Below are 20,475 nucleotides of genomic sequence, written 5' to 3'. Positions count from 1 at the left end.
CAGTGCCATTTTTCCCTAGTTCTAGATACTTGGAGAAAGTTTAAAAAAAAAAAAAAAAAAAACAGCTGTCGAACTAAGCTAGAATTGACTTCCTTCTTTGAAGGTTTCCATGTCTTTCAAAGTAAAGAAGAAAGACTTTTAAAATATTTTGCTTGCCATCACAACTACATATGTCAAATATACCAAATGGAAAAAACAAATTAAGCCTCTGAATCTCCCATTTATTCCCTTGTTGAATCATGGCATTGCTTGTCAGTCAGGTGGTTGACAATTACTTTCTGAGCACCTCCTGAACAGCAGGTTCCGCACCAAACTCTGGAATGAGTTAGTAATTATGCCTTGTCTTTACATATAACACTAGACTTCTTCAAAATACAATTATCTACATTGTTTCATTAAATCTTTGAAAAACTCTAATGAGGTGAACAAAGTTATTTTTTAATACGTTTTAAAAATGTTAAAAAAAACAAAAAACGGGACTGAGAGATGTTAAATGTCTTGCTCCAAAGACACCTTGCCAGCTAGTGGCAGACAGGTCTCCAAGCCCCTGGCCAGCCTTTGTTCTAACACTGTGTGCAGAACATACTTAAATTACCCCAGGGAGGCAGCTGTAGGAGATACCAGAACCTTCTTTGGAAGAAATTCTCCATTTTCTCCCAACATTATTCTTCATCTTCAGCCAAAGTTCAGCCATCTGTAACGTTAGCCCTTCCTCTTAAACTAGTTTAGCTGGAAACTCAAAACAAAATTCCTAGGAGAATTTTAAAAATAATAATCTCCTTTACCTGCACCCTCCATCATCCACCACCCTCCCTACACACACACACTGTCCTTAGTGTTAAGAAAGAAAAAAAAAAATCCCAGAAATCTTTGTTCCTCATTGCCATGTTTCCAGTGGCAATGTGGGCTTCCAGGTGGAAAGTACCCTCAGGAGCAGACACATCTCCTTCAGGAGCCAGCTCTCACTTTATTGCAGTTTCCCCAAAGCAGTAGAAACCAGTGGATGAGATAGAAAAGACATACAGACCCTGGGAAACAAATTGTCTTCATGAAAATTATTTATCTCAAAAGGGGGCGAGGGAGGGAACAGGACTAGCTGTGTTTACAAACCTGGTGATTCTTTAAGGTTATTGTTTAGTTAACGGCTTCTGACACCAGAAGCCGAGGGGCTGGAGCATTTTCTGGATGTAAAAATTCTCAAGGAGAACCCAAGGTGACGCTAATAACAGCTGTCAACCCACAGAGAGGTAATTATAAAGCTGGGATTAAAACAAAACCTTCAAACGTTATCTTCTTCTTCACTGTAACACCAGATGACAGGATACGGCAAAGCCATAACACCCCCTGAATAAACCCTGTGATGTTAAGGGCAAAACTTGAATTCCCAAGGAAGGAGTCCCTGACTCAGAAATCCCCATCTCGTGAGCAACCCATGCACACAGATAATCAAATGATGCTGCCATTCCTGCCTCCCACCATGGGACTCCTGGTACCCTGCTAGGGGCAGGCACAACCACCTAGAATGCTAGATAAATTTACATATTCCCACACTGCTGTTACTGAACCCGGGAAGGTGGGTCCTTGTCTGGCAAGCTCAGACTTGGCAATTATCTGGACACCGCCCTTTCAGAGAAAGGAACTTTACTGAGATGCACAGAGCAAGGAGCTGGGGGGAAGTTCCTCAGATCTGACTCCCCAAACTATAGGGAAGCAGGGCTTATATGTGATTTGGGCATCAAGATGGCGGCCGTGCGAGTGTACTGGGGAGGGAAAATTCTAGAAGGCGGCCATGAAACAGGAGGTGACGTGGTTTTTATTGGACCTCTCGCTTTGGGATAGGGTCTGGGTGATGATTTTCCTTCTAATTCGCTCCACCTGTTGCTGCATCCTCTGTTGAGGTCAACTAGCAGTCACAGCTGGCCCTTCTGCACATGTGGGGTGGGCCAAATCTGGCTTGGGCTAGTTTAAGAACTAATAGAAATTTACTGGCATTTGTAGGGTCAGGTGACACTGCCATATTCTCTTCTTCCTACTCCAAGGGTATCACAGCCCACACAAGACCTTGGTCCCTGGCTGCTCCTAAAGCGATGACCCCCCCAAAACAGAATGACCAGTGTTTATCAAGTGCTTCCTGTGCTCAAGGCCTGTGCTAAGGACTTTACATGAATTATCTCATTAATCTTCACAACAGCCCTGTTAGGGCGGGTATTACTGTTTTGAAGAGAAAAATTAATAACAGACATCTTACTTTGATTTTAAAGTTTTCCTTACCCACGAAACCAAATATTAACTGTAAAAAAAATTCCTGACCAAAAATTAATCCTGCTGGGGGTCTTTTTCATACAAAATTGCTAATCTTTTCTTTCCTATTCAAAGCCAGGCTTACTTAATTTAAATTTCAAAAGATGTCATGGCTGCAGGTGGGTGGGTGGGCTAAAAACCACTTTGTGATCTGCTATCAATTAATCTCTGTAAAAGGGGAAGGCAGAGTTCAATCATGTTAAGATCAGCCAATGGTTGACCTTCTCTTTTCCCTCCTCTTCTCTTTATAAGCCTCTTCGTAACTAGTCTACTTCGAGCCATCTACTTTTTTTTTTTTTTAGAATCAGAATGGTTCTATATGCCTATAGAATAACTGCTCAGAATAAACCTTATTTTTAAATTTCTCTCTCTCTCTCTCCCCCCTCATAAGGAAAGCAAAGATCAGAGATGGTGACAAACTGGTCTAAGACCACACCCAGCAGGTGGCAGCTCAAGGGCTTGAGCCCTGGCTCTCTGCCTCCAGGACCCCGCTTCACTCTCTCTCCCCAGCCCCAGGATACCCAGGCAAAAACAGCTGCCAGACCAGAGCCATGCTACTTCTCCTCACCTTCAATTTTACTGTGGTTCTGAATTTGAGCCACCCATTAGAATTACTTGAGGTGTTAAAAAAAAGAGAAGAAAATACAGCTTCCTGGACCTCACTCCAGCCAACTGAATCTCTGGGGGTGAGACTCAGACACCAATGTTTTTTCAAATCTCAGCCATAGAAAAGGTGGAGCCTGTAGGAAAAGTTTCCTAAAATCTCAGAAATTCCACTTAATGAGAAAGATAGCAGCTACATATTGTCAGACAAGTCTTTGGATCATGACTTTCACACTAAAGAGAGATAGAGATCTTCCACAGCTGTATTCCCAGCCCGAGAGCACCCTAAGTAAGTAAGGTTCCTGGCTGCCCACCTAGCCTAGTAAAGGATAGAGTGGGCTCACCCCAACCCACCCTTGTTCTCAAGAAAACTTTCATTTCGCATGTCGGGCCTTTCCATTAGGACTCGTTCTTGCAGACACTCCCAAAAGGCCCAAGCCCAGGTTTCTAACGTGCTGTCGTCCCTTGTTTTAAAAGTAATGACGTGGGGAAATCCTTTCAGACGAAATTTCCCAATGTACACCAGAACCACCCAGCTCTTCCCAAACAGGATTGTGCCGGGGTGTGAAGAAAAGCAAAATGAGGTAAAGGTTTATTCTTTGCTTCTCAACTGCTGTTTCAAACATCTCCCACCACGAGGGCAGGTGCAGAATACAAGAGATGGGAAGCTTAGTGTTTGAGGACAGACAGGAAGACAGGAATTTCTGCCTTTAAAATTCCTGCCAAGCTCTACATCCCTGGGCTTCTATAGTTCTAAAAACTCCTAGAAGATTCTGATAAGTTCTGGGGCCTTCTTGTTGTTAGCACCTGTCAAGTCAGCTCTGATCCATCGCTACCCCATACACAATGAAATGTTGCCCAGTCCTGCCATCTTAATGGTCGCTGGTGTGCCCGAGTCTGTTGTTGCAGCCACTGTGGATTTTGATTGCCCTCCAACCTAAGGGGCTCATGTTCCAGCACTAGATGGACAATACGCTATTGTGATTCATAGAGTTTTCATTGGCTAATTTTCAGAAGTAGATCACCAGGGCTTTCTTCCTAGTTTGTCTTAGTCTGGAAGCTCTGCTGAAACCTGTCCACCATGGGTGACCCTGCTGGTATTTGAAATACTGATGGCACAGCTTCCAGCATCACAGCAACAAGCAAGTCATTGCAGTAGACAAATTGACAGACAGGTGGTGGCTAGGACCTTGACAAGCAAGAAATGCTTGTCTCCGACCAGAACAAAAAAGCTTACTCAGATTACAAGCAAACTCAATTACTTAAACTGTGTAAGACTTTTGAAATAGTTAAAACTAGCCTCTCGGCAGCATCTTTGCCAGTTCCCTGCCTAGAAGGCCTTTAATCTGGCTCAGTCAGGATCATGGAAAAGCAATGTGCTTGCAGGGAAGCCCCTGCTGTGGTCACATTAGATGAGAAGCAGCTTGCACTGGGACTGGAATTAGCCAAAGTCACACTTAAGCCACCTATTAAAAGCCCAAGTCTCAGGATGACAGGGCAGTGCTCCACCTCACCCCAGGGCACTGGAAGGGGCCCTAGCCCCTAGTTACACCTGGCAACTCAGGCAGAGATGGAAAAGTGGCCTCCCAGCCCGGGGACATCCACAGGGTTGGGGAACATGTAAATGAGCAGATTGGGGGCTTCCCAGTCTGCTTTGGGCCAGAATCCTCTGGAGAGACTCAGAACAGAAACGATGTCAGACTTGGGGGTGGATGCCAGTAGAGCGGGGTCCCAGGACACTTGCTGGCATGAGGCTGGAGCCTTAGGGCCTCAGCAGGTCTGGATCTGGTGTGGGTCTGTGGTCTCAGACCCTGACTCCTCAAAAGATACTGGAATGTGTTGTTTCAGATTTCACCTTACCAGGCCTGCCTTACCCCTATGTTTGAGGGAATGACCTGTGCTCTGATTCTTCCTGGTCACACCAGCTCCAGTCAAGGCAGAGCCATTCCTACTGTGTCCAGAGCCCAAGCCAGGCTTCTCCTCCCAGTGGCAGGACCCCATTGCTCTGGCTGCTCCATCAGTGTCCAGCTCCTTCTCTTGCGTCCTGGTCCATCCTGTGTCCTGCACACCTCTCCAGCTTTGTGCTATGGCCCAGCTGGAGCAGCCTATGCAATTTCAGAGCCTCTGTGTGGCATCTGTATACCGTGCAGTACTTTATTCTCACCAAATACTTTCACTTATGGTATTTCAAGTGTAAAACAACCTTGAGTACTCTTCAGAACTAGCCAGAACGCCAGCTTCTAGAGAAGGCTTTCATAAGACAAATGTCAAATTCTCTCTGCCTTTTGATAAACTAGACAGATCCCACTAGAAGTTTCCCATAGGACCAAACAGACATTGCACTGAAGGTTTTCAAGGCAGATGCACAGTGCTGTTGCAGATTTTGTTACACTAACCTCATAACAGACCCACAGCATGTGGATTTGAACATCCAAATCAGGGGCTCTGGGTTCCCAGAGGGCCTGTCCAGCTGTTCACAGATGGGGGTGACATTAAATTTCACTTTAGCTTTGGTTGATTAACTTTTGTGACTTTAATTTTGGTGGTTAAAGACTTCCTCCTACCCTTTTGTTCCAGAAAACTGCTTACTACAAACAACTAAGACAGAATAAACTCTTCTGTTTAAATAAACTTTGTTGTCGGTAGTTGCCACCGTGCCTGGTCCTGCGCCATACCCATGATCAGCTGGCTACCAGGTCGTTGTGATCCATATGGTTCTTTCTAATCTTCAAAGTCTGGAAGCTCCACTGAAACCTGTTGAGCATCACAACACGCAAGCCTCCACTGACAGATGGGTGGTGGCTGCACATGAGGTACATTGGCCAGGAATCAAACTCAGGTCTCCCACATGGGAGGCAAGAATTCCACCACTGAACCACCACGGCCCCCAAACAAACTTTAGACTGTTTCCTACCTCATCTCCCCAACCTTCATCTTCTCTGCCTCAGTCTTTACAATGTCCACGCACCCAACCACAGAACCTCTTATCTCCTCCCTCCCTGTGGGTCTCCTAGGATCATGTGTCCTTATCGTAGTAAAACATTCCAAACAAAATGACCCTGATTGCATCCTTTATAAATGACTCACCCATGCCAGTGATCAACCCCCCTTAACTTTCTTTTAAAAACCTCAGAAGTCTTTGTCCCAGTGGATATGAGTTGGTCTCTTCGCCTACCACAGAGTATCTCTCCATCTATTGCGGTGTTCCTTCCCTCCCTTCCCTTAGCCCTCTCTCCTCCCTTATCATAATCCTTTTTGAATAAAGTCCTGCTTGGCTGTTTTAAAGCTGTCTGAGGTAATTTTTTCTTTGGCAAGTCCTATACCTGCAAATGGCTGCAACACGCAGCTCTGTGCTGCGCTTTTCTTCCTAGCTGTTGGTTCCAATATCCCTGCAACTGGTTTTGTTGTTGTTATGTTTTGTTTTGTCCCAAAGCCAGCTAGTGTAAAGTTCTCTGAGGTTAAAAAAGTACAAAATCATAAAATCTTAGAAAAATAAGTAATTATTTAATTTCTACTTCAAAATAGACTATGTACATCTGAAACTCTAAGGGAACATATACCAGGAGATTATTCCATCATAAAAATAAAAAAAGCGATTGCCGATTTCAGATCCGTCTTCAATCTAGCTGAAAGGGGCGTGAGCTGCCGGCTGTGTTGCAGTGGGGAATCGTCCTCTGTCGGTGACTTGGTGGCTGTCTCACAGCGGGTCCATGTCCAGGAGTTCCTGCAGCGCTGTGAGGACATGCTTTGGCTGGCCGGCGGCACAGTCCTGCAGCCGGGAGCCCATGTGCTCCCAGAGCCTTCTGGACAACCGGCTCACAGCCACACGTGCGTTCCCGCCATGCCCAGGCAGGACGCCATTCCCGGCCATGTTGTTCAGGAAATACCAGAGGACTGGAAGGACATGGCGCTCCACGGCTTGAGGCTTCTTGGGGTAAACCGAGGTCACCAGCACTGTCGGCAGAAAAGGCAGAGCTACTGAGTTGGGCACTCTCTCCCCTCCCACTGCCCTCTTGGGACACCAACTCTGTTCCCCAAAAGTCAGGCCGATCCCGGGCCGACTTCTTCATTGGGCACCATGCCTAGCACCCACGATGCTTTTAGAGGCCCATGTAAATGTTCTCATTTCATTTAAAATAAAAAAAAGAAATGAATATATTCAGCCTGGATTATATAAAATATAATTTAAAAAAAAAAAACATTTTTCGGGGGGAAGAGAGGAGAAGGGGTCCACAAAGGCAAAAGTGTCCGAGCCTATGAGAGTAAAAACGGTCCCAAGTGCCCAGGGGAAAGAGGCAGACCCGACTGATCACAACCCTGCCTCCACTGTTCCCTAGCTGTGTGAGCTTCAGAAAGCCTCTCAACCTTTCTGAGCCTGCTTCCTAATCTGTAAAATGAAGATGATGACCCTGGACCAAGCTCTTAAGGTGGTTTCAGGGATTGGATAATGAAATGTGCATAACGAGCTTGGTACTTGGTGGGTGGGCATGTGATAACTGGTAGCCAGTATTAATCCTGGCATTGCTCTAATCACCATCACCACCTGTGACAGTGCAGGCACACAGAGAGACACTGGTAGGGAGAGAAGACAAGCTTCCCTCAAATGAAGCGTCTGGCAAATAGAACAGCTAGTCGGAGATGAGACAGCCCGGCCGCCCCAGGCCTTATGCCAGACCTCATGACAGGATCAGCAGCAATTCCTGAGGCATGGCACTGCTTTGTAAACCATCACACCTCACCCAGACCCTTCATCCCAGTGATGAGCCCCCCAAATCTGGTTTCCCCAAACCCCCAAACCTCTTTTTATTAATCACACCAGAAAGTTAACAATAATTTAATTGCCTCATAAAATGTTACAACAGTTCGTTTGTTCAGAGTTAAGGTCCGCATATCGTGATTGGCTATTGGATCATTACGTGTTTTTAAAGCATAGATTCTCACTCCATCTCTTTTTTCTCCCCTTGCAATTTGTTTATTTCCTGCTTTCTGTATTGTTGTAAATGTATAAATATGACACATTTGCTAATTCAGCATTTTTCATGTGTATAATTCAGTGAAACCAATTACATCAATCATATGGTGCAACCATCACCCAATATCTGTTGCCAAATTTTCCATCACCATAAACAGAAACTCAATACTTCCAAACCTCCAAACCTCTCTAAATTCCAGAAAACTCAGAAGCCAGCTGGACTTGCCAGCAAGCCCTGCTCCACCAAAGCCCATGCTTGAGCCATCGTCACAGCCCCACCACGCGCTACCCCACCTGGGAGGGGCTGCTCTGTCCTTCTGCTGCAGCTGAGCTGTCCAAAGTGCATTAGTGCTAACAACTCTCGCTGTACAATTAGCGGGCTCTGCCTGACATCCTGCCAGAGGACAAGTGCTGGTGAAGGTAAACAATGCTGAGAGCAGTGCTTTATTTATTTATGGGGCAAAGAAACTGGAACGTTCTGTGTTCACAGAGTGGGATACCAAGGCTCAGAGTCAAGGAGCTTGCCCCAGACCACACAGCTAATCAGGGCAGAGCTGAGACAGAGCCAAATCTGCCTTGCCTCCAAAGTCCATGCTCTGTCGACTCCACACTGCCTCCCACAGCTCCAGGAGATCCACTTTTTTAAATTTTTTTAAAACTTGTTTTCTATATACATAGTTTTTTTAAATTGTGGTAAATATATAAGTTAACAAAATATTTGCCTTTTCCACAAGCTTCACGTGCACAGTTCAATGACATTAAATACATTCATCACGTTGTTCAGTCGTCACCATTCTTCCATCGGCCTTAATAGAAGCTCAGTGTCCCCCGAGTGTTGCATCTTCCTTCCCCCCTGGGGGCTTCACTTTTCAGTGGCTGGTCTAGAGTTTTGTTTTACTTTTAATGAAACCCCAATCTGTCCTCCCCTCATCAGCTTAACTCACCAAGTCCCCAGGATATCTTCCACCAAGAGCCCCATGGGGGTCCCTCTCCTTTCAGAGCCAGCCTGGGGCAATGCGGAGCCAAGGGGGTGACATTGCTATACCCCCCCAACTCAGCCTGACACTCTCTCAGTGATGGTTCCCACAGAATGGGTATGTCGACTTGCAGGCCATACCCTCAGGGTTCCTGCATCCCACTGTGTGTGCCCCCCTGGGGATCCCCAAGTCTCCCAGAACCCCCAGAAGGTTCAGTAAAGCTGTTTCTTATCAGTGGGGAAGGCAGGACTGCACCCTATGAGTCAGCCCAGCCACATTAGCATTCATGGGAACTTTCCAGAGGAAAAGACCTGGAGCAAGAAGGCACACTGGTTGAAAAGAGGTTTAAGAGTTCTGTTCTCTGTGTTTGGAACCAGGGCTTTGAACCTTTCAGTCTGGTTCAAACCCCTGCTGAGAATTTGCATTCTAACAAGTTCCCTGATGACGATTTGCATTGCCACCCCAGGTATACTGAACCAGAATCCACATTTTAACAAGATCCCGAGGTGATTCTTATGTATAACTTCCTGGGAACTTGTTAGAAATGAAAATTCTCAGGATTTCCAACAGAACAACCCGGTTGGAAGCCCTGTTTGGAACATATTGACAAGAATGCCACCCCAGTCAACCCCAAAGATGGAAGTTGGGAGCAAGGGGCAGAGTAAAGGGTGAGAGGAGCAAAGGGAGGTTAGCAAGACGGCAGTGAGGCAATACGGGGGAAAAAATGGATTATCCTGATTGGTTACCTTCACTGAACAAATATAATTCAAAGGTTTCCAAAGTCTCCACTGAATCTCACCTAGAGAGGTGAGAACTATCCCAAGAACCAGGTCCAGGTGAGGCAACCCTCCCCCACCCACCAAAGGATAGAGGGAGTCCATCTACCTTCCCCACCTGCCTACACCTCACCACACAGCTGCACCTCAGACCAGAACCTTGCCCCTTCTGAACAGTGAGGCCCACTGTCACCCCAGACACACGCCCCCAGGAAGCTCACACCCTAGTGAGAGTAACAAGGCCCGCCCGATCTCAGCTCCTTAGCTCACACTTTCTTTTCTGCTCAGATCTTTGCTGACTCAGAACAACATTCCCCAGGAATGAGGACTTGGAGTGTCACCTGGCTGACAGGTCTTTCAAGTTGACAGAGGCCGCAGTGGCCCTTCTGGGAGTCATCATGAGGAAGAAAACCCGATTAAACTCAAGAGGCAGCTGACATAATTAGCAAAAGATTTGCTCCCATTAAACAGTGCTACTATTAGTCTACGCCTTGGGTCAATTAGAATTATCTCGTCTGTTTCAGGCTGAAACTGAGGAACAGACACGCTATGCAGAAAATGTTGCTTTGAGGTCTCTTGGAAAGAGATGGAAGAAATTACAGTAAAAGGGTAATCTAAAGTGAGGAGGCTGTCTCACCTCTGGGCCCATAAATTATCTAGACAAGGGCAGGGAAGGGTTTCACTCAGAGAAGGCTGAGTTTGAGCAACAGGGAAGGGATCCTTCTCCAGATTCCGGGTGGTTTTGGGTTTGCTCCCCTGTTGCCACCCCAGGGCACCCACAACATTGCACTGTGCTGCCATCATAGCCCCCAGCCTTGCTCACTCACCCCACCTGCATGGGGAAGTCCTGGCACCTGATAAGGGGCCACAGCAGGGACACTGGGAGGACGGAGGCAGGACATAGAGATGGGGCAGAGAAGGAGCTGGAACGAGCAGCTGGCATTCATGTCGCCAATCAGTCTATATTTGTCAGCATCTATTGAGTGCCCAGCACTGCAGGGCACGGGCTGGGGCCAGCAGACCCATTAGATGACTGCGTGAGGCGAGCTCTTAAGCGGCACACGTAACTCAGGAAGGAGTGCTAGAAAGAAGGGAGACAGCCAGCAGTGGCGTATCTAGGGTATGGCACCAGCCCTGGGCGCGTGGCGCCAATGAGCAGTTTATATTAACCCAGTAAGGCCTGACATCCTTCCTCAAGCATGGTAATGTGTTAATTAAAAGATTAATGAGTTTGACTTGTATTTTTGAGCTGATATTATTTATGGTAAAGTTACCTAAAAGAGGGGTGTCAGATGCTTGGACTGGGGCACAATTTCAGTGCTTGCCATAGGTGCCATTTTCCGTAGATATGCTGCTGGCCGTACTGGGTTAACAGAAACTGCTCAGTGGCGCCACTCGCCCAGGGCCTGCGCAATATCCACCATCCCTGCCATATTCTAGTTACGCCCCGTCACAGGGACAGAGGAAGAGCTGCCAGAACCAACTGGACATCACCCTGCTGGAAGAGGAAGGGTGGAGAAGAGCTTTCCAGGAGGGAAGCAGTGCATGGCAGGCAAAGAGGCATGAGGGAGGATGGAACCCTGGCTGGGCCTACAAGGAGGTCACAGTACAGTGGTTGAGGCTCAGCTCTGCAGCTAGGCTCAGGTACACAAATCCTGCACTATTTGCAAGGGACCTTGGGCACTTAACCTTTCTGAGCTTCATTTTCTTCCGCTCTGAGAAAAGATAATCATGGAATCTGTTATGGATTGAACTGTGTCCCTCAAAAATACGTGTCAGCTTGGCTAGGCCATGATTCCCAGTACTGTGTGGCGTCCTCCATTCTGTGATCTGATGCAATTACCCTATGTGCTGTAAATCCTAACCTCTATGATGTTAATGACACAGGATTAGAGGAAGTTATGTTAATAAGGCAGGACACAATCTACAGTATTAGGCTGTTTCTTGAGGTTAGGTTATATTTATTTTGAGATATAAAAGACAGAAATGAGTAGAGAGGAGAGGGACCTCATTACCACTAACCTTGGAGCCAGGAGCAGATAGAGTCCTTTGGACCTGGGATCCCTGCACTGAAAAGCTCCTAGACCAGGGAAATATTGATGGCAAGGACCTTCCCCTAGAACCAAGGGAGAGAAAAATCCTTCCCCTGGAGCTGGCACCCTGAATTCAGACTTCTAGCTTCCTAAACTGTGAGAGAATAAACTTCTGTTTATTAAAGCCATCCACTTGTGATATTTCTGTTACAGCTGCACTAGATAACTAAGACAGGATCTGTATCCTCCTTGTGGGGTTGTTATGAGGATTAAGTGACACAGGGCATATAATTTGGGGTAGGGAAAGAAGAGGGCAGAGCCTGGAGAGGGGAGTACCAGGCAGTGACGGGCCTGGTGGGCCTACTCCAGGGAGCCCAGATATTATCCTGAAGACGACTCAGGAGCCATGGGAGGATGTAAAGGCATGATCAGTCAGCATTTAGGGGAGCCCGCTGCCTAGAGAACAGGCTGAGTTTACTTCCTTCCTCCCTTGATGGGACCTTCACAAGATGGGAGAGTGGGCTTTTGGCAAGCAAGAAGGATGTTAAAGCTAAGTGAAGTAGCCTGTCCAAAGTCAGAGTTGGCAGGTGGCAAATCGGTCTGTCACCCCAAAGCCTGTGTCCTTCCCATGCAGCCACATTAAGGGCCACAGCAGCAGGTTTTAGCCCTGGAATGAAACCTCTTGAGACTTATCCTGCAGACTGAAAGCAGAAGTAGGATTGGAGCAACCTTTTCTCAGCTGAAGCTTGAACAGGGCAGAGCAGATCCAGGTTGAGTCCCCATCTGCCCACAAATTGTCCTGGACACCTGGCCAGGATTCGAGTGGGGTTAAAATCCATCCCATGCTCTGCTTGCCAGCTTGCATGCCAAAGAAGTGTCGGTGTTTCCTAATTCTCACAATAGCGCTGTCTGCTCACCAAGCCATGCACCCACAGGCGCTCTCTACCTGCAAGGGGTGGCCTTCTCTTAATTTACACAAAGGTACCCTATGGGCTAGTGGGAGTCCTGTTTGCAAAGAGGAAGAAACGCACAAGAGTTTTTTTTCGGAACTATTTTGGTTGTATACAAACCTGCCTCACTTTGACCAAAGATTGTCTTCTGGCAATGTAGGTACTGTCTGTCATACCCCACCCCCCCTGCAAAAAGACACCCAGAACATCAAAAAATTTAAATGACTTGTGGGGATTATTCTAGGCCTAAAATAAGTTCAACCACATGCTAGGAGAGAAGAACAGAGATCACCTGGAATGCTGTGGGAGCTAGGGGAGTAGGGCTGCTTACCTGACAGACGTTCTGTGACATCAAGCATTGCACGGCCATTCAGGAAACGCACTCGCCCAGCAAACGCTTGTAGGAGGCACAGGTTGTCTAAAGAGATGGAGAATGTCAGTGACCACAATACTGTGGACTACACACAGCAGCACCAGGTGTTACAATGCCAGGTACCCACAACAGGAAGAGGCCCTTTGGGAAGCTGAATTAATTTTTTCAGGTCTTAACAGGGCACTTAAAACACTGAATGTACATGGGATATTTGGGGAACGGTAGGTGGCCTGAAATAATTAAAATGGCTCCCAGTCAAGCCTCCTTTCCTCCCATGGAGTTCTCTGAACTGAAAATTATCATGATTTATATTGTCTTTGCTTCCTCAAATTTCTGTGAGGTTTGAACAAAAGATGGATGGATGGGTGGATGGATGGGTAGATGGATAGGTGGGTGGGTAGGTAGATGGATGGATGGACAGAGAGATACAGAGATACATATATCCATCTATCTATCTGTATGAGTACACACACACACACACACACACACACACACACTATAGTTTTAGGGGAAACTGAGGCAATGAGTCATGTAGGAATGTATCTATGTACACAACAAAGGTCAGTGAAGGGCTGGGGTCAGAAGGCAGAAATTATGACTCTCATCAAAGCCTGAACTTGTGTTCTAACCACAGTGAGGCAGTTGGTTATTTTACACATTGAATATTTACTGCTGTCTTCTACGTAATAGGCATGGAGCTAGGAACTAAATAAGACACAGCCTTCCCCCTCTCTATCAAGAGGCTCCTTCTACAAAGAGACAGATATTTCCAACTCTAACACAGAAGGGGAAGCAATGTGATTGTTTAACTAAGATCCTTGGAAGTACAAAATTACAATGATCAACTCTAGTCCTGAGGTTTCCAGTTTGCCTGGGACTTTCCTAGCTTTAGCACTGTAAATCCCAGGTCCCAGGAAATCTCTCATCCTGGGCAGGTTAGGACAGCTAAGAAGCCCATCTGAAGCAAAGGCACTTGGCTCACTCTGATAGAGTCAGAGGAGGTGGGGTATTGTCAGTAGGGTGGGTAGGAGGGAAAAGATTCCATAGATATTGTAGAGGTAAAATCCATGGGACTTACAGACCAAAACAATGGGAGAGGGAGAAGTTGAAGATGGTTCCAAAGTTAGTGAAGATGGTCCCTAACTAGGGCACCTGGCAGGTGGGATGTCACTACCAAAATACTCCATCAGAGATGGGAAGAGGAAGAGGGGAAGGAGGGCCCACACATAATAAACGTTTTGACTTAGCTACCTTTGTTGTGGCTACTTAATGGCTGCTGCTGCCTCCAGGATGCAGCCCAAAGGCCCTCAGCCTCATAGCTCTCCCTTCCTGGTGTCACCCTCGCACAACCTTTTCCAAGCTAGCTGTCCTATGCTCTAGCTATACCACTTTCACTCACCTTCCCCAAACGTACACTCTAATTTCGTATCACCTTAATTTCACTCAAGGTGGACAATATTTCCCCCCACTACTAGCACACCTTCCCTGACTTTGCTCATCTTTCAGGGTAGCACCTCTTTGCAGAGCCTTCCTAGTTGCCCTTGATGGGAATTAATCTGTCTGCCTACCCTCATCTGTCTGTATCTCCATTCTAAAACTCTCCATAAATATTAAAGATACTTTCCTACATATCTTACACTCCTCCCAGGCTCTGAGCCCCTAGATGGCAAGAACAAAGTTCTATGTAATATTGTGCCTAACAAGCCCCTGCACACAGAAGAGGCTCGTCAATGTTTGTTTAACTAGATTATATATTCTCCCCATTTTACAGATGATAGAATTTGCTGAAGGGAAGGGTTTAGCATGTATTAGCAACCCTGTCATCCGGAAAGACCAATCACTAGAAAAGGACATCATCCTTGGTAAGTAGAGGGTCAGTGAAAATGGAGGAAACCCTCCATGAGATGGACTGACACAATGGCCACAAAAATGGACTCAAACACACCAACAATCATGAAGATGGCACAGGACCTGGCGACATTTTGCTCTTTTATACATAAGGTAGCCATGAGTCAGAGCCAACTCTATGGCACCTAACAACAACAACCTCTCAATTGTTGACATACAACCTCACCACCTGGCCCTGATATCCCCCTTGATCATGAGCCCCAGGTCATGTGAGGCCCAGCATGACATACTTGTAAAGACAGCAAAGTTTATCCTCCATATGTCCCAATTCACCTTTCTGGAAGTTTGGGAAAAAGAGTGATTTTTAATCTTTTTTTTTCAATTGTCCCAGAACCCTTGACAGCCAGCCAGCTCCATCAGCGCTCCAGCCCCACCCAGCCCTGGGAGCCAGATCTCCCTGCTACCCAGTCTCTCTCTTGAGTAAAGCACTGGACCTGAACACCTCCCCATATGTACCTGGAAAGAGAACTAAAATAGTGTTTATTGCAGAGATAAATCACAAATGGTAAAATCACAGGTAAATGGGGTGGGAAATGTTTGGGGGTGAAGAGACTCTCTGGTATCCTTTGATAGTATTTCTAAAGTCAACTCCAGCAGGATGCCATATGCACTAAATCTAGAAATTGCTCCTTCTTCTCTATTCTAGTTGCCTTCTCCTTCTCAGACTATTAAACTGGAAGTTCTGCATTCCTCACAAAGACATGCAAGGTAAGGAAAGTGGCCCTTCACCTGAGAAAGGTGTGCTAACCTAGAATATACACAAGATTGGAACAGTCTCCCCTTACCATCGATTGTCCCTGACATGAACTGTGGAAGCACCCAGCGTGCCTGGCTCCCACTGCTTTGCCAGCTCCACAGTCACAGCATGATTCAATGGGAGGTGGGGCAAGTTTAAAAATACATTTTCCAGGGATGTGGCTGTGGGGCTTGTCTGCACGTGTCAGGGAGGTGAGGCAGGAGGGCCTGCCTGGGCATGACCACAGCCATGACAAGTGAGTGTGTTCTGAGGTCCCATTTGCTGACCATCTTCAGGCTGTATTTCTCTTTGCAGGGTACAGAGATTAAAACCTGCCTTAAGAAGCCTTTCCAGACCAGTCCTCTGCACAGAGCCTCAGCATCCCATAGCTGTGCCATCACTGTGTCCCCTCCTGGGCACTGAGAGCATTCCCACCAGGAAACAACTCTTGTGAACAGCTAGTTCCTGCCTCCCTTGCTCTCCTCCTGAGGCCTGGAAGGGGTAAGAGGGGAAAATGCACATGTGTACATCTCTGTTGTCTGCAAAAGCTCTATCCATGAGGCAAGAATCTTTAAAATAATTTGTTCAGGGAGATTAAAAAAAAGATGCCAGCTTCTAGAATATTGCAGTTAGCAAGAAGTGGTCTCAGGGTACCTTGGCAAAGATATAATTGTGTAAGAATATGTTTCTATATCAATATCATCTGTATTATTGTTTCCAGATGCTTCTATTTGTCCTGGAAACCCTGGTGGCATAGTGGTTAAGAGCTACAGCTGCTAACTAAAAGGCTGGCAGTTCAAATCCACCAGATGCTCCTTGGAAACCCTATACGGCAGTTCTACTCTGTTCTATAGGGTCGCTATGAGTTGGAATTGACTTGACCACCATGAGTTTGGGTTTTTTTTAGCTTCTATTTGTCCCACCCCCACATTAGCCATAAGCTCACCTATGAGGGCAAGGAATTCTCCTTCCTGGATCTCCCCCATCAACACTCAGTCCAGGACGTTCTCTGGACACAACTGAGCCTCCGCCCTCCTGGCCACTGACACGGCCTCCCAGAGCCAGAAAGAAGTGGACTTAGGGAGTACTTGAAAACACACACCCAGCAGACAGCTGTGCCCAACCACATTCCCATGGGGCCTGGCACACGACAGGTGCTCGATAAATGCTTGCAGAGTCAAAGGCAATGTTGAAACAGGCCCTGTGTTTGCCCAAGCTGGTTTATAAGTCCCAGAATGCTACACCTCGGGTAGCTGGCCTCCCTTCCTCTGGCTACTGTTATAGTGAAGGCTCACCTTTTGGGTCCCACCCAGGTTTAAAGGGAGGCAGGAAAGCACAGTGGTAAAGGGTGTGGGCTCTGGGTCCAGATTGCCTGGGTTTGAATCCTATTTTTAAGTTAACTATAAAAACCAGTTGTCATAGAGTCAATTCCAACTTATGGTGACTCCATGTGTGTCAGAGTAGAACTGTACTCCATAGGGTTTTCAATGGCTGATTTTTCAGAAGTAGATCACCAGGCCTTTCTTCTCAGGAACCTCTAAGTAGACTCGAACCTCCAATCTTTTCGTTAACAGCCGAATGCATTAACCATTTGCACCACCCAGGGACAAGTTAACTATAAAGACTCATGCATAGTAGCATGGGAAACTGGGTACAATATGGTATTTTAAAAAAAGTATCAAATTCAAAATTGTATTTATATTATGATTTTTAACCAGGGAAATTTATATACATGGAGACAAGAAACAGAAGATAAAAGAGAAATTTTTAAGTAGTTGGTATATTAGAGGGGCATCACGAATGAATTTTTAATTTTCATTAACAATATAATGTTGGTCATACGATTTAATAAGGTAATAAAGTCAGAAAGTAAAATAACAGAAGAGAATCCGAAGCCACTCCCATTCCAAGCTTATCTGCTCTCTCCAGAACTGGCCAGGGGCTGGGCTAAATTAAAGGAGCTCCTTTTGAAGCTGAGAAGCCTGAATGTGGGACTTTGACCTGGGGTGGGGAGGGGGGGAGGGGGGATGAGCTGTCAGCAGCTTGATGTTTTAATTAGTGAGATTTCTTCTGGAACTAACCCAGTAACAGAGCCCAAAGATGGAGTCAACCAGCTTGCTCCAGGAACTCTCCCCTGATCCCCAGAATAATCTGCCTGTAATCAGAAGGCCTTGGTGCTGGGCAGACAAGACACCAGTCCAACCTCAGCCCAGGAAGGGCCATCTGGCTTGCAGTGCTGATGGCAGAGGTCAGGGAGCAAGCTGCCCAGCACTCTCCTCCCTCACCTCACCAGAAAAGGGTTGTTGCTGTTAGTGGCCATCAAGTCGATTCCAACTCATGGAAGCCCCATATATCACAGAGTAGAACTGCTCATAGGGTTTTCTTGGCTGTAATCTTAACAGAAGCCAATCGCCAGGCCTATCTTCCGTGGCACCACTGGGTGGTTTCAAACTGCGAACCTTTATGTTAGCAGTTGAGCACAAACCGTATGCACCTCCTAGGGACCTTATACCAGAAAGGGGACACAGGCCAAAATCCCAAACCATTCTGTCACCAGCACTCCACCCAACCCACCTACCCTAAGGAAAACCGAGGAACTAGAAGAGATGCCTTTGGGCTGCTGAGTCTGCTTTATCAGTGAATTCCAGCTTCAAAGTGGATCTTGAGAGGTCACCTAGTTCCAGAGCCTAAGAAGGGCAACTTCCAAGTTTGGTCAGGTTTGGTCCATTCTAATCCTCAGGTTAGCCCTAGCACCCAACTAAGGACTAGAGAGGAAGACAGTCTCCCCACCTGGAGCCTCTGGCTCATGGACCAGAGGGGGCATCATCAGCTTACCCAAGGAGACCCTGGCTAGGAGGAAAGGAGAACCACAGGGAGCTTTCTGGTAGCTATATCCCTGCCTCAAGGTGTGGTCCAATCACAAAGCAAGTCATCCCCAGGACCCCTCTGCAGGGTGCTCAGCCCAGGTGGGCGCAGCTTGGCACCATGTAGAAGGGACCTGAGTCTCGTGACAATGTGAGACACCAGAATCTGTAGCCCAGAACTCCTGAGCTCCAGTATGCTCCAGGAGGCTGGCCCTGAGGTAAACTGGGAACTAAAACACCTGGAGAGGGAAGAGTTAAGAGCGCCTCTCCCCAGGCAAGGGTACTTTTCCTCTTCAAACAGCTAACGACTCTTGAGCTTGGTGCAGGTTTTCCCAGTAAATCCAGGGCCCATGGTGATTTACCAAGAGCCTTGGACACTGGCAACAGCAATCTCACTTACCCACAGCAGCGCTGAGAACAAGCTGTAATTTAGGGCTGGATTTATATTGTTTGTTCTACAGCAACAAACTCAGCAAATCATAAATTCCCTCTGAGATGAAGAGCGGAAATTGACAATATTTATGAACTCATGAGGTGGAGAAGGGTCTGACCAGGCCTTTGATTTGTAACTGAAGCTTCTCCTGGAGGCCCCAGCCAAGGACACAGCTGCTGTCTGAGCCCCAGAGCTGGGCTCAGGCCAGAGAGTGGTGACAGGAGGGCCGGGTGGGCATCAGAAGGTGCTTCCAGTCCCACCATTGGGATGGTCTGTGGGTGCTGAAGGAAGACACACCTTCTGTGTTCAGTGGGACACACAGCAGCAAGCAAACAAAGGCAGTCCTCAGAGCCTCAGCATCTCACATTGATGCAAAAACTGCTTGTGAAAGCCCACAGTTCTACCCGTCTGGACACACATTACTCATATCCTACGTTCTCAACACGTGACCCCTCCCACCCTCACAACATTTTGCATTTGTGTTCAGTCTATGTACTAGATACACCAAAAATCACCTTCTAATCATCCCTGAAGGGAATATGAGAACAGAAGGAGAGGCACGACAAATCCCACCTAACGCTCGAGAATCAAGCTGTGACACTGTAAAAGTGAGTCATGGCCCTGGGTGAGTCATGTCCCTCATGCATACAAGAAGGCTAGACTAGATAATCTCCAGACCTCCTCTACTTCTAACCATCTAAGATCCATGGATGGTGTGACAGGGAAAAGCCTGCCAACAAAGGGTCTCAGAGGTCCCACACTGCCCACCGGTGCTCTCTGCAGCTTTGGGGGAAGCACTTGGCCTGAGAACCATCCCGTGCCTTTAACCACTCTGCTGACTCCCAAGCGTGCAGTGTGGCGTGGTGAATGGGGAGCCGGCTGCCTACCACAGCTAACCAGGAGCTGACAGGGAGTCTCACCCAGGCTCTCAATCATTGTATCCAATGCGGCTGTAGCAGCGGCATAAATCCCCGAGTTCTTGGAGTTGAGGTTGTCTGTAACAGCGATGATGATGGAGAGCAGCATGGGGTGTAAGCTCTCTTTGAGGAGGGGGATCATCTTGGCAAGGGACTCCAGGGCCCACTGGTTCACTTTCTTGTTGGAATCCTGAAGCCTTGGGGTGAAAGCATCAAAGACCTATTGAGGGAACAGAAACCAAGAGCCCATGGGAACCCCAGCTGGACAGGAGTCCCACAGAGCCAGGTACCTTGGTGCTCACTAGCCCAACCAACTGCCCCAGCAGGGATTCCTCCTACACCAGAGCACCTCCGATAATGAGGCGCTCACCTCCTCAAATGGGGGCATGAGAGGAGGAACTAGCATGTACTGAGCACAGACTGTGGGCAAACCATCTTGTTAGCTACTCTGCACTCCTTCTTTCATCAAATGAGCACAACAACCAATGAGGCATGTGTTATCATAAGCTCTTTACAAATACATACATACAAACTGAGGCTCAAGGAGGTTAAATGACTTGCCCAGCTCACACAGTAAGTAGGAAGCTTGGTGGAAACCTAAGTCTGCTGACCCCAAGCCTGTGTCCTAACTG

The 20,475-nt window shown here is 47.1% G+C and overlaps 1 protein-coding gene across 1 annotated transcript in view; it reads right to left on the bottom strand.

Annotated features, from left to right (window-relative positions):
- Positions 1-6,601: 6,601 nt before the first annotated feature.
- Positions 6,602-20,475, bottom strand: part of TOGARAM2 (TOG array regulator of axonemal microtubules 2) — a 64,244-nt gene continuing 50,370 nt past the window's right edge. The window contains exons 19-21 of the mRNA XM_004377699.2: positions 19,847-20,063; positions 12,944-13,030; positions 6,602-6,858 (exon numbers count right to left, since the gene is read on the bottom strand). Of these exons, the coding sequence (XP_004377756.2) occupies positions 6,602-6,858; positions 12,944-13,030; positions 19,847-20,063 (561 nt within the window). The remainder of the gene's footprint in view (positions 6,859-12,943; positions 13,031-19,846; positions 20,064-20,475) is intronic.

This window comes from Trichechus manatus, unplaced genomic scaffold (assembly GCF_000243295.1).
Source record: "Trichechus manatus latirostris isolate Lorelei unplaced genomic scaffold, TriManLat1.0 scaffold00052, whole genome shotgun sequence".
Taxonomy (NCBI): Eukaryota; Metazoa; Chordata; class Mammalia; order Sirenia; family Trichechidae; genus Trichechus; species Trichechus manatus.
This window is presented reverse-complemented; position numbering and strand designations above follow the sequence as displayed.